This window comes from Rana temporaria, chromosome 2 (genome assembly GCF_905171775.1).
Source record: "Rana temporaria chromosome 2, aRanTem1.1, whole genome shotgun sequence".
NCBI classification, from domain to species: domain Eukaryota; kingdom Metazoa; phylum Chordata; class Amphibia; order Anura; family Ranidae; genus Rana; species Rana temporaria.
The window spans coordinates 132,601,746-132,615,984 of NC_053490.1; the positions used below are offsets into that span (position 1 = coordinate 132,601,746).

Below are 14,239 nucleotides of genomic sequence, written 5' to 3' on the forward strand. Positions count from 1 at the left end.
AAGCAGCCCATCATAGTGGTCAATTGAATTTATTGGTTAAGCTATAGGTGGATAGGCTCCTTTACACTTCCGCACCAATATAAATGCACAAAATGTGCCCACACTACATAAATGTACTTCATATCCATTTCTGCATGCTCTTTCAATATTTTTGAATACAGTTTTGCAAGGGAAAATCCCCCACAGCATGTGGTGTTAACAGCCCTCAGTAAAGCAACCCTTATGTGCTCAGAGGAAGAGAGAATTCTTGCAATCTACCGCTTTAAGAGTCACACATTTTAGGAACACTTGCCACCAATCACTTAATGGAGGAATTGCAACCTGGTTTAATCTACCCAAGCCCTTAGTAAATATTGCTGCGCTGGAGCTGTTGGCTGTGTACACTTGCTGTGGCATTGTGCAAGTGTCCTCACCTCTTCCTGTTGGATTTTTAAAGACCAAATATACAGTTTTCCTACATTTCAGATTGATATATATCTAACACACACACACACTTAAAGTGGACGTAAACTTTGCACATATCTGTAGTGTTTGACAATTTTTACCGACCTCGGCAGGTGCAAGCTTTTCTAATACAATGCGACCACCACTCTCCCTAAATACACAGCCTTCAATTTTTTTTTTTATTTTTTTTTATAACCTTACCCATCTTAGACCATTATCTTATCACTCTGCCAATGAACCATCTATGCTATGTGGAGCAGAGCTGTAGTATTGAAAAACTGGAGACCGGCATCCTGAAGTCTATAAAGCTTACCATATACTATACAATATCTCCTTTAGATTTGTATGTTATGTAGTGCCAATGCCAACATTGCATTATGGTGGTGTTGAATAAAACAAATGGGGGGGGGGGGGGGGGGGGGGGGGGGAAGAAAAAAAAAGTCAAATATGGATGTTTAAAGAGAATTTATTGGTGGTAAAAAGTTCAGCCATTAGGTTGAAGGTTGTGCCAATGAACTCTTCCACAAGGAAGAGACACCATCCTGTGTAGGTTTATACTACTGGACCTCATAGTGAATTTATTCAGGAGAACATGTCAATAGCATGATATCCAGCATAGAAAAATAAAAGGATTGTCCAAATTGTGTGCAAGGCATTTGCCAGAGCTTTTGAAGCTACTCTCGTCCATGCTCATCCTTTGCCTCACACTACCCGACCATTTAGAAGGGGGCTATTCTCTCCACTTGCAGATCGCCCAAGTGCATTTTGAATGAAGAGCCAAAGAGATGGACGATCAGGAAACCAGTTACCAGTTGCATGGCTACTTCTGATTGGGGTATATGACTTCACATGCCTAAGTTAGAAAAGAGAATAAAAATTAGTGTCTTGTCAAAACTGCACATTTCTATGAGCTGGATATTACCCAAGTGCATACCTGTAAGTGTAAGCTACAGTAGCTATTGCAAGAGCAGCAAGGAGAACGCCAACTGTAACAGCAACCCCATTCACTGAAGATGCTACACCTGTGGAAGGAACAGTAGGATTCAAGATTAGACCTCAGGACGTGTCAGGTAATGCCTCCATGCATGATTCTGTAGCCAAATGAGACCTGCCAACCAAGATGTTGGTTTGGTCTATGGCAGGGATATGGGGTGGAGAATTTAAAAGCTACTGGGCCACTTATCAGGAGTTACTCTGGTTATTGTATTGGACCAAATCATGAAGCATATGCAACACTTGACTCATGCACCAAAATTGGTTAGTGCTAATGCTCCAATTCTACAGTGGGTGCAAATAGTGCACCAAGTTCAATAGGTCAGTTTGGATCTTATAAAAAAACAGAACCAAAGACCAACTCTTGGCACACCAAGACCCTGGTCCAGACAGCTTTTGAAATGGCGTCTTACATGCATTAAGTACAGTATGTCATGCAAGTCACATTTTCAAAATCTGTCAATTCCAGTCTTACGGGTTGTGCACATCAAGAAATGGGTATAATGAAAAGGCACCAAGCTGACAGTTGCTTGGGACAGTCTGTACTGCAGAGACCAATAGCTTCTATTTAAGCCAATAACTCCACATGTTTAGAGCCATCTGTCATTCATGGCAACCAGCCTACCTTTGCACTGTAGGGCTGTATAGGGAATCGCACACTTATACAGAAAACTACAGAGACTTCAGAACATATTACAGATGATAGTGACATAAGCTCATACTGCTACTTACCTGCTGAAACACTAACTTGAGTGCTGGCAACAGCCAAGCTAACATCATCGGCCAATGACACATTAACACAGAAGACGCCTGTTTCGTTGAAGACTTGACGCAGGACCACCTGACAGTCAGAAGAGGGTTCCACTGGGCTGCATACTGTCTGCTGTGGATTATCACAGTCAGGGCCAGAGATTACGGTGCACACTTCTCTTGGTACACTAAAAGAGTATAAAGAGTTGCATTAGATGCAGCTAGTTGACAAATCTTCAGTTACTACAGGAATCTGGACCCAAAATGTAATAAAGTACCATTAGCAGAATTAAACAGATTCTTCAAAAAAATAAAAAAACCATCTTAAACACTTTCATTAGTTCTATGACAAGTTTATACTACCAAATCCTTTAGATTTTCCTATAGCAGAACTGCAGATTAATCCCTTGCATCTCATACCGCTAGCCCCACAACCCTTGAACTTTCTGCACCCTTACCTTCCTTGACATGTGACTGTAAACTCCACTGTATTCTCAAGCCCTGCTGATACAATTGGCTCCACTTGCACAATCTGTATGCTTTCAATGCCCGCTATTTGACAAAAGAAATGCATTAGGAACAAAGATCAATAAAAGGGGTGGAGAACTGTGCCTTTGCTCAAAAGACTTACAGACAATATCCAGGTCAGCTGCAAATGTTCCATAACGATAAAGCAAACATCCTACAATGGGTCCTTCTGGTGCCTGACGCTTGGCCAGCAGCAACACTTCACCATTAGCCTCAGTGACTGTTACAACTTCATTTGCCACAACTTCATTTGCCACAGCTGTAAAATAAAGCAAACATTTATATGAAGGGTGGCAGAATCTTCATTCTGAAAGGAGGTGGGGGAACACAGTCTGCAATTGAAGGGGGGATATTTAATAATCCAGCACTAGTTAAACCCTTGATTGTAGTCATCTACAACCATGGGTATTCTACTTCCTGTGCAGCATCTGGCCATCACTTGGTAGTTTTGAAATTGAAGTATCTGATGGCCTATGGATACTACATGGGCATCAATAGAAAAAAAAAAAAAAAAAAAAAAAAAGTTTTATAGGACAGCAAGATTTGTACTGAGAGACACCTACCTTGTGTAGGTACAGCACTAGCTACATCCTGGGAAGCCTCGGTAGCTGGTGCAGCATCTGTACCCTCGGCAACAGGTGTTGCATTTACTTCAAGCTGATCTAGAGCATTGTCTGATGTTACATCTTCTGTCAATACAGATTCATCGCTTGGAATTACATCCTGGGTAGCCTCTGTGCCTACTGCTTCTGGTTGGGCTACAGCCACTACATCCTGGGTAGCCTCTGTGCCTACTGATTCTGGTTGGGTTACAGCCACTACATCCTGGGTAGCCTCTGTGCCTACTGCTTCTGGTTGGGTTACAGCCACTACATCCTGGGTAGCCTCTGTGCCTACTGCTTCTGGTTGGGTTACAGCCACTACATCCTGGGTAGCCTCTGTGCCTACTGCTTCTGGTTGGGTTACAGCCACTACATCCTGGTTAGCAGCAGTGTCTGTGGGCACAATAGCTGTCGCAGCTACCACCTCTGACTCATCTGCTGGCAAAGCTTGTTCATTTTCAGGAACAGCAGTTGCAATCGCAGGATCCTCTTCTGGTTCCACATTAACCTCTTCATTTAGGGAAGCAACAGTTATCAAGGCATTAGCTTCTGTGTCCAACAGCGTTGAGTTACCTGGAACTGCAGCAGTACTGGGTGCAACTGTAGAGAGGGAAAAATAAGTTGCACAGTAGACAAGAAAAATTTGATCAGAGGCAAAACAAACAGTTTACCCCATTTAGCTTTTGCACCTGTACACCCCTTATGGGTCAGAACAATTTACATTGTATGGCCAAAGAATAGCCATCAACTAAGAGAAAGATAATGGTTTCAGAAAGATTTGTGACAACGTGTTGTCTATAAGTGACCAGAATCTTCCCTCAATTTATAAAAATGTTTATATATATATATATATATATATATATATATATATATATATATATATATATATATATATATATATATATATATATATATATATAAATAATACACACACAGTAAATAAATTATTTGGATCCTACACCAAGGTCAATTTTACTTTCTCCAAGGGTACCACTGGTTGTCATCCAGGTCAGACCCACGAATTTAAGTGCAGCAATCTCTTGGATTTTTTTTCCCCCTATATGGCCGGTCGGATTGCCTTATTGAGCAGCACTTCTATGCATTTTCCATGTTGCACCTCACCCAGAATGCCATCTCTTTACCAATTGTGTGCTCAAACACTTGTCATGTGCTGAATACATTTTACTACAATGTGTACATGTTTTCCAAAGAAAAAGGGCCATGCATCTGTGTCCTACCAAGAGTTGGTATGAGTGTAGCAGTGAATAATCTGTTACGAAACCCAAGTATTTTGGTACTTCAGGACACATTAAACTTAAACAGAATTTTGCTAGGGATGTAAAGTTTCATAAAAGTGCTTCCGATAGGTCATGGAATACTGATCCTGTGTTATACACTAAACTAATGGGACTGCAAATATCATACTTTAGTAGTTTTGCATTTCTGGTCAAGACTCCATGCCAAAAGTTGCTTTCCTTAGCATAATGGCAGCTACAAGCTAGGTGCTTTGGATGACGCACAATATGTACATGTACTGCAGGGGTAGGCAACCTCTGCCCTCCAGCTGTGGAGCAACTACAAGTCCCATGAGACATTGCAAGACCCGACAACCACAGGCATATGGATTTGTAGTTCACCACAGCTGGAGTGCTGAGGTTGCCTACCTTTGATGTACTGTCCCTTTTGAGAGGTGGGGAGAAAAACATTAAATGGACCTTTAGTAGAACTTACCAGTTTGCCCACCAGCTGTGGTTATGGCAGCTGCTCTTGTTGAAGGCTCTGGAGGTTGAGCTGTAGAACCCACCACCTGTGCAGTTGTTAACACAGCAACAGTACCGCCACATGGAGTGATTGGAATGGCAGCCTGCACAACAACTTTTGCATTGAATACACCAGGTGTAATGTATGTATGGGTGACTGCTGTGTTTCGGGTGATAAATGTGCCACTTTGATCTCCAAAATCCCAGGAGAAGGAGATATCAGCTGCTTGAAGATAGTTGCTTGGGTCATGCACTGCTAGAGAGAAGGACACAGCTCTATTTTGGATAAAGCGCTGATCCTCCTGGTCCAGGTCAAGAACTTGCGATATGGATACAGAAACTGGTATCTGATCTGTATGATTAGAGAATATAAAAAAAATAGTGAGATTTGTAGTCTAACAAATATTGGACGTGCATTTTACTGACAAGTAGGAATGATGAACTACACCGTTAATAGGATTCAAATAATTTGGTAGACCAGACTGTTCTGATGAAAGTCTACCATTTACTGATTGCCCCAAGAATGCAGGCTTTAAGTTAAGCCCCACTAAGCCTCTTCTCCCTTCCCATTAGGACAGTTAGGGAACACCTCACATGATCAACATGTCTGCCACAATAAAGTCTGTACTGCATTTTTAAAGTTTGAAATACAGGGCATGAAAAAGGAAAAAATAAGGGCAGACCAAGTACAAATGCTACTTACCAGTAATTACAAACTGAGAGGAGGTGCTGCCAATGGGTATAAACTTTTGTCTTCCACGATAATGGTACACAACCACTTCCATTGTGTATGAGCCAAGGGGAATACCATCTGTATCTATGGTTAGATTGGAGGAGGGCCCATCTACTACCTGCCAATACTTTCCTGTAGGGAAGAAAAATAAAGTACACACACTAAGTGTTTAAACTTGAATAGGGGGGGGGGGTGGGGAAGGAAAGAGTATAACTAGTTTCTAACCCCATGCTTGCCAAACATAGACAAACTTGCTGCGCCTTTTCTCAGAATCACGTGGAAAAGGACTGCCATCTGGAAATTTACACTCGGAACCTTCTGTCCCCTCATCAGAGTAAACTGGAGCCCAGGTACCTGTCAGAAAGGAGAGAGACTAGTAAGAAAGGAAAAAAAAAAAAAAAGTCACACAATTATCCCTGTAACAAGGTTTGTCTTCAGGTTCTTAGTACCATGGATAGGTTTCAACCAGATATGAAAATCCAGACAATTATTGGCCAACTCCAGGCACGTGGACCTACTTTCTTAAAGAGGAACTGCAGTCTGCTCACATAATTTGTAATAAACATTTGCCATTCTGAAGACTCCCTCCAACAACTTGGCAAGTACAGAATTGCAAATATTATATATATATATATATATATATATATATATATATATATATATATATGTTATGCAAATTTACTGCAGAAATCTCCCTCCAAGTTTGGCTGCAACCATTTACATAGCTCCCAACTGTCACTGATTTGAGCAATGTACTTAATTTGTCTGATCCATATAGTTGTATATAAAAAAAATGCACCCTTTCAAAAAAAAAAAAAAAAAATAAGTTTCCCAGCACTAGACCTTTCATCCAAATGATACATTGCTGCATTTGAAAATTTTAAAAGCCAATATTAGGGGATAGTGGTTGGGGAAAAAAAAAAAAAAAAAAAGCCTTTGTGGATTTAATTTACCTTTTCTCCTTTAAGGGGGTGTGGCCAGGGCTTATCCTATGCCTACATTTGCTAGTAGGTGTCTCATTCCCATCTCAGAATGTTGGGAGGTATGCATTTAACTGAGCAACTGAAGCTGCTGCCTTTTCACTTCCTGGATTCACACAGACATACCTCTAGCTCTGCAGCCCTCATTAACCCCCTTATTAAGCATCCCCCTCCCTTCCTGGCAAACTCACGAGAGCTGTGCATGATGTCATAAGCCTAGGCTTTTTACCAGACAAGAAACCGGAAGTGGGCTGTAAAAGGCATTTACTGGCAGAATTTTTTTTACCATCCAAAGTTAAGGGCAGAAGATTCAATATATGGAAAGTTGAAAAAAACTGAAGTTCCGCTTTAATAAACCCTTAAATCTGGAAGGAATTAGGTTGGGAATAGATTCTTTGAGCTCAAGATAAATCTCAGGCTACCATTAATTGTACCTGATCATTTCCAGATAAAGATGTCAGTGATGTGGCAGACGTTAAGATTTTAGGAACTCACCTCAAGCTCCTTCCCCAGGTTTCCAAAAACTTGAAAATACTCAATACTGAGCAGCCTGGTTTTGGCTCACAATGTATGCAGTTGTTTTTTCTGTGCATGCCTCCAGTGGGAATAAATCAGCAATTGCAACAATTGTCAAGGTGAGGGGGAAAAACCATATTTGAGTTGTCAGAGTAAGGTGTGTACATTATCCAGGACAGGAGGTGAAGGAAATCTTATCAGGAGATTTACATGTTTTAACCCTTTCTTATGCTATACAACACAAGATTGGGTTAACAGCAGGAAGCCAGAAAAGTACGGCCTGATAATGCCAGTTTGTCTGAATCTTTTCTTAAATCTCCAAGTCATGACCCAGATATGCAGTTCAGGAATATCAGATTCTTATGCACACATTTGCTCCAGGAAAGCACAAATATCAAGGCCAAGAAGGTCAGTATGGCAGTCAGGCAACTCATTTTTGTGCAGACCAGCAATGGCAGTTTGATTTCACTCATAACCAAATGCCTTAACATTAATCGTTGAAGTCTTCTGGTCCGACAGGTTATTTTGATTATACTTACCATTGTCAGTGCGGTTTTGGTTCCAGACAACTTGTCCATCAGGTAGCACTGTCTGATTCTGTGGGAAGTTTATCTTGATGAAGAAGGTGGCTTTGGCACCAGTCAAGGTTGGTGCATCGTTTTGGACACTAAAGGCGACTTGACCTCCTGAAAAAGGAAGCAATTTATCTTCTTTAAATGTGTTTACAAAGGCAAAAAGTAATCATATCTACTGGACCATTGAGAGAAACCATCTTGCCATGTCTGTTTTTTCTATGCATTCTTAATGGTCTTAGATGATCAGTGGTATAAATCTTACAATGAAGCCGAGAGTGTACAAGTCTGGATGTCTCACCTTTCCAGCAGTCTCTTTTCTGTGACTCGCTGCCTTTCCAGATTGGGTACATCCGACTGTTCCATGACCTGAAGGGAGGGCGCTTATTACTCTGCACCTCCGAATTGCTTTGCTGAACCCTACTCCGAGATCCTGCAAAATATGAAAAGTATTACTAGTATTGTACTGATATTTAGCTCTAGATTTAAAGCAGGTGTATTCTGAAACTCTTCAATTACACTTCCAGTTTGTGAGTCACATGCTAAAAATAAAATAAATCCATTGATGCAGAATACTGTCTAACCCCACCCTTTCCATCAGACTTCTTGGCTTAACAGAGCCCCTGGAATCAGCATGTGATGTACATACTGGAGTCGTGCTGCGGGGCTCTAGGCAGAGATGGGTCACGCGCCCATTCAATCCCTCTTGGAATTCTACATGTGACCCTCAGCTGAGGCATCTGACCTGATATCTGGGAACAGAGTAGAGATGATAGTGCTGCCGCCAACCCCCCTTACTGCACCCTCAAGCCTACCACAGGCAAGCCAGGAATTTTTTTTGTTAAAGATACTGCTTGTTCATAAAAGCTGAGCAGTCTAAGCACCAAGTGCCATGAGCCCGCTGGATAAGAATTGCATTTTACATCAATTCTGGCATTAACACCCCCCCCCCCCAAACCATTACAAGGTCTAAATAAGTTATGTTCACCAGTAATGTCAGATGTGGTTTACAAATGTTCAAAAACTCCTCCGAATGTTACCCATATAGCTGTTTACAACACCACCCCCCCCCCCCCACATCAAATTATTTTGATCTGCATATTTACATTAGATAGTAATGGTCCCTCCCTAGTAATGAGCCCATAGCAATCAAATGTCTGTGACCATTGATGCAGTGCAAGTTGCACAGTACCATATAGAAGTGGTACTGAGAACTGGGCTGCCACCCAACCACATGGCCTCTGAAAAATACTACTCGGACTGTGATTTTGATCTAGTCACTACTCTGATATGCATTTGCAATGCAGAAGTTTTCACCTTGAAACCTGCATTGACATTATGCTACTTAAAATAGAGACTAGAGTCAGCAACTAAAATTTTAAGAAGATCACAATGGCAGCTTCTCATCCTCTGCCCATCGGTTTTCTATATTAGGCCTTTCACTATGACCTTTTTGCTGGCCATTTTATAACCAAGCAACTTTGTATAGTATAGGAACACCTGCATACTGGTGGTAACAAAAGCAAGTCAACCATTGGACACAAGGGCCAGATGACTGGAAGGGTTTTGTCAAACTCTACCCTTATGGTCATAATTTAGAGAGAAGCCTCAAACTATGTAGTTCAAATCTTGAAGGGCTGGATGTAGGATGCGTCCGGAATATCAGATTACTATGGAGTGAAGCAAACTGTCAAATAGGTAGATAAACATTTTTCCACAATTTTATTGATCACTCAAGTTTTATTCCCATCCCACAAACACAGGGAAGGGGGGGGGGGGGGGGATAGTGTTATATGTACTAGAATATTAACACTGAAGCCAAACCCCAGCCAATAATGTACAATTGGTTACACCCCCCCCCCCCCCCCCCCTTTTGGGATCATTGTAGGCACCCTTGCCAGTGTTGAATGGCCATTATCCCTCTAAACCAATACATCTGGAAGAGCACCTTTGACAAAAAACACACTAAAGCTGGCCATACACTGAGCAAATGTCATTCCTGCAAATGTCATTCCTGCATGTTGCAAAAGAAATTTGGACACACCCCATGTTGATGCAGGAATCCCTCCTGCCAGACTATTGCCTGCAATCAGGCAGGCCCTTGCACTATATAGTTGAAGGTAAATCTAAAAAGAAGCTTAAACAAGAAAGTTGCATAATGTATGGCCACCCTTACTTGCAGGATCACTAGATGAAAGCCCAAAATGTGAAAAATCTAATGCAGACATCACACCCAAGAAATGTTAAGATGCAATAATTGGGTTAAAAAGTGAGATTTAAGGGGGCAGATACATTTGCAAAAACTACCATTTTAGATCTAGCCATTGATTAGCAAAAACCATTTAGGTAGAATCAGGGCTTTTTTTCCAGGGGGAACTTGGAACTCATTCCACCACCTCTGGCTCAGACCCTTTGGTACCTGCTTGCCACAATCAGTTGTAAACACAGAAGTCTGGTTTCTGTGTTTACAAGTGACAGCTTTGTAACCACCCCTGAACTCTGCACTCTGTATGTAATGCAATCCTGGTATTTAATGCCCCTTTAAGACTCTTCTACTGTTTGTGAAATCTGAACGGGTCGTGGTTGAGTTCCTGCACCTATTTTCTGAGAAAAAAAGCTCTGGGTAGAATACATTGATTTCTAATGCCTCATACACAATGAGATTTGACGAACAATCATCCGTTTATTGCATGCTAGTCTATTGAAAATTAAGGTAATTAAAGTTACAACCCAAGTCTCATACATGAGAATACAACATGGGAAGCGATGTGCTGTATTGCATTTTCATATCTGAGCATGCAGCCTCAATAGTCATTTTTTTTCCTTCATTTAATCAGTAAAGAATTTAACTGGAGGAAAAAAAAATCCATCCACCTATAAAATCTGATACCAAACAAGTTTTGCACTTGTGCGTTTGGATATTGTTTGATGAACTGTCGTGATTAGCACTCAAAAAGCTGTGTACCAACGATCAGATTATTGAACAATCACTCTGAAAGATTTGTCACCCAATTTTCTGATCCTGTGTACTAGACATTAATCCTGTGTTAAATTAAAGCTATACAGACTGAAATATACTAAACATAGTATGCTGATCAAAGTTGGCCATCTGAAGTCTTTATAGGACTACCTGCTGCCTTATGTTTAATTCCGCTTTTGCATGCTCCGCAAGAGGGAAACCCAAGCCAACTTAAAATACTAGCGTTCTCAAACCCATTTAACAAATCTTAGTAATTTAGGGAGGTGAAAAAGTAACGCTGCTTCCATATGGAGAATGAAAGTTATTGAGGGTGCCATACTTACCATTCTGAGCCTCAATTCCAGCACACAGCAGCCAGAGAACAGCCAAACTCCAGACCCCTCTCATCATGCCTTGTTCAGTCATCCGTTAACTTCCCAACCAGGACTGAAGCGCAGTGGAAGAAATAATGAAGGTCCCTATTAAAACATTTAACAGGCACTTATTAGCATAGTCACACCTCTTCAGCGTGACATTCCCAGAATTAATACATTCCTGTTCATCTCATAAGCCGCACAGTGGACAGTTGACCCCCCCAGGCAAGATATTCCATGTGATTTTCTCCACAATCATGCATAATACTTATGTAAACCAACCCATGCACCATTTCAGTAGGAGAATTTTTTTTTTTTAATATAAAATAGTAAGATGTTCAAACACGTATTCAGGGGCAAGGTTGGATAGATGGGCAGATACCCACCTGTAAACCAAACTCTGAAGGCAAGTTGCACTGCCTATCTTTACAGAAAACCAGTGCTGGGAGATATTCACAACTTCCATTGCTTCCCTCTCCACTTACCCGTCCATCATGCCATTTTTCTGGCTCAACCATATTTGGGGGTTATTTAGCACACCTTTAGAGTGCAAAATCTGGTGCATCTCTGCATAGAAACCAATCAGCTTCCAGGTTTTTATTCATTTAACAGCTGAAGTTACAGTTGATTTTGCTGCCATGTATCTCTTTAAATATTATGGAACGCTTCATACCAGTGCCCTGCTTTTTTTTAAAGTTCACTTGCTGCATGGTTAAAAAGCCATACCAAACACCTCCCCATTGAAATGAACAGTAAATGCATCAACAACCCATGACGCATTTCAGTCACATCCAGAAAAAAAACAAAAATGCACATGCATCGTTGCCACTTTTCTCAATGTAGCAGTGTGAAAGGGCCTTTAGGGTTACTGCTTTCTGGACCAACTTTAGGGCATGTTCAGATGGGTGTGTTGTGGTAATACTTACATATTGCAGCAACACTCTATATGCAGCATACAATCTAGGCAAACACATGCAATGTGCTGAATTTTACTAAGAGGGACTCATTTATTGATCATCAATGCAACAAAACCCACACCAAAAAAGGTGGCAAAGTAACATGTGGAAGGACACAACAAATTAAAAAAATGTTCTAATGGTAACCTTTTGCATAACAGAGGTTAGCAAGACACAATAGTCTCCAAACTGTGGCCCTTTGCTTGTTTTGAAGCAACCCTTAGGGCACTCTGCCTCCCACTGTTACACTATTCTACCAACTGACAATGGGGCAACATTTCCTCCATTGACACCAACAATGGATCTTAATTCCTCCCAAGAGTACCTAAAATGTAGTGAGGTTTACTCCCACTGGCCACAGTTCAGCCTCTCTCTAAAAAAACAAAAACACACAAACAAAACATAAAAAAAGGACAATAAATTGGCCCTTTGTTTAGAAAGTTTGGAGACCCCTGTCAGAGAAATAAAAAGTTGAATCAGGATGGAGCAAACAGCATTGCCCATATCAAGAGACTATCACTATATACAGTAAAACCTTGGTTTACAAGCATAATTCATTCAAGAAACATGCTTGTAATCCAAAGCACTTGTATATCAAAGTATTTTTTATTTTAACAGGGTATAAGAGAGGCACCTCCAAGGCCCCTTTCACTCTGGGCACGGGAGGTGCGCTGGCGGTATAGCGGCACCATTTTTACCACCGCTATACCATCATTTTTGCGGCAATATTCGGCTGCTAGCAGTGCAGTTTTAACCCCCGCTAGCAGCCAAGAAAGGGTTAAAACCACCACAAACCACTGCTACGGCAGCAGTTTGCAGGCAGTTTAGCCACGCTCTCCGATTGATTTCAATGGGCAGCAGCGGTAAACACACCGCTCCAAAGATGCAGCTAGCAGGACTTTGGAGCAGTCCTGCCAACACACCGCTTCAGTGCAAAAGCCTTCGGGCTTTCACACTGAAGACTGCAGGGCAGGATTTTTTCCAGGTATTATTTAGGCGCCATTTTTTGCGCCAAAACACCTGAAAAACTCTAGTGTGAAAGGGGCCAAAGTGTAGCAATAAGTTGCTAAAATGTTGTACCTTCATTAAATGTAACCATATTGCTACACATAGAGGCTCCTCTCTTCTATACTCAGTTGTGACTTGACGCTACTCTTATATCAAGATATCGCTTGTTATATAAAGTCAAAACACTCTCAAACCAAGGTTTTACTGTATGTCTAAAACCAAAAAGCAACTGCTAGAAAAACCCAATGTTAAAAAGTCTAAAAGCTAAAGCAATGGCAAAGAAGGGACTTTCAACACTACCATGGCGGGCATACAGACCACTAGTATGCTGCCATGGATTGGCAAAAAATAAATAAAAATTGCAGTTAGCATTTGATACAATTTTCCCATTATCACATGCAGCTGCCACTATAACAACTAAAAAGAAAGCCACGGAAGCTTTAATATATATATATATATATATATATATATATATATATATATATATATATATATATATATATATATATATATATAAGAGAAAGTTTAACTTTCATGTTTAACACACAAATACTATCTAGCCACCAACAAGCACCCTTTGTCCTGACCACTTACCCCTCTGCTGATCTACAACAAGTATCATGGAGCACCTGATTTATAGCCAGGCCTTAATCCCAGCCCTTCCTCACCTGCTCTTTTACACTTCATTAGAGGAGACAGCTGATGAAAGGATCTGGTCCTACTTAGAGGTCATGTGATCCTTTGATGTCCCTGACCTGTGACCTGCTTGGATGTTTAATCTTTGTACTTCATTCTTTTATCTTCAGAATTATAGGGATGGAAATTCAGAAATCTATCTATCATACATATATATTAATATTAGATATACTGTGTGTGTATGTATTATATATATATATTTAATTTTTATATTTTTTTATTTATATCCTAAATATAAAACAAAAGATAACTATAAAAGCATAGCCAATAGTGGTGCAACGGATTGCCATTGATCCGTGATCCGCACAGATCAATGATTACGGATCGGTACACACACGATCTGCGGAGGTGGAGGGGGGCGAGCAGAG

General features: G+C 40.8%; 1 protein-coding gene across 4 annotated transcripts; it reads right to left on the minus strand.

The window, feature by feature from the left end:
• Positions 1-892: 892 nt before the first annotated feature.
• On the minus strand, positions 893-11,340 carry PMEL (premelanosome protein). 4 transcript variants are annotated; one of them, XM_040341076.1, is made up of 13 exons: positions 11,182-11,340; positions 8,180-8,311; positions 7,846-7,992; positions 6,036-6,164; positions 5,781-5,942; positions 5,049-5,429; positions 3,660-3,917; positions 3,279-3,608; positions 2,819-2,974; positions 2,646-2,739; positions 2,170-2,375; positions 1,379-1,466; positions 893-1,297 (listed from the first exon to the last, which is right to left on the minus strand). In XM_040341076.1, the coding sequence occupies exons 1-13, from the start codon at positions 11,261-11,263 to the stop codon at positions 1,147-1,149; spliced, it is 2,316 nt and encodes a 771-aa protein (XP_040197010.1). In that variant the 5' UTR covers positions 11,264-11,340; the 3' UTR covers positions 893-1,146. The 4 variants fall into 4 exon arrangements, with proteins under 4 accessions (XP_040197010.1, XP_040197007.1, XP_040197009.1 ...); XM_040341073.1 differs by having other exon boundaries at positions 3,279-3,455; positions 3,507-3,917; XM_040341075.1 differs by having other exon boundaries at positions 3,279-3,438; positions 3,490-3,917.
• Between the last annotated feature and the right edge of the window lie 2,899 nt (positions 11,341-14,239).

What these genes read in the sequence shown, in the direction of transcription:
- PMEL (XM_040341072.1), bottom strand. Translation starts at nt 11,263, where the DNA reads ATGACTGAACAAGGCATGATGAGAGGGGTCTGGAGTTTGGCTGTTCTC. An exon ending in TAGTGCTGTACCTACACAAG is followed by an intron (nt 2,975 to 3,278) that starts GTAGGTGTCTCT and finishes TTTATTTTACAG; the next exon opens with CTGTGGCAAATGAAGTTGTG. An exon ending in TCAAGTTAGTGTTTCAGCAG is followed by an intron (nt 1,467 to 2,169) that starts GTAAGTAGCAGT and finishes TTCCTTCCACAG; the next exon opens with GTGTAGCATCTTCAGTGAAT.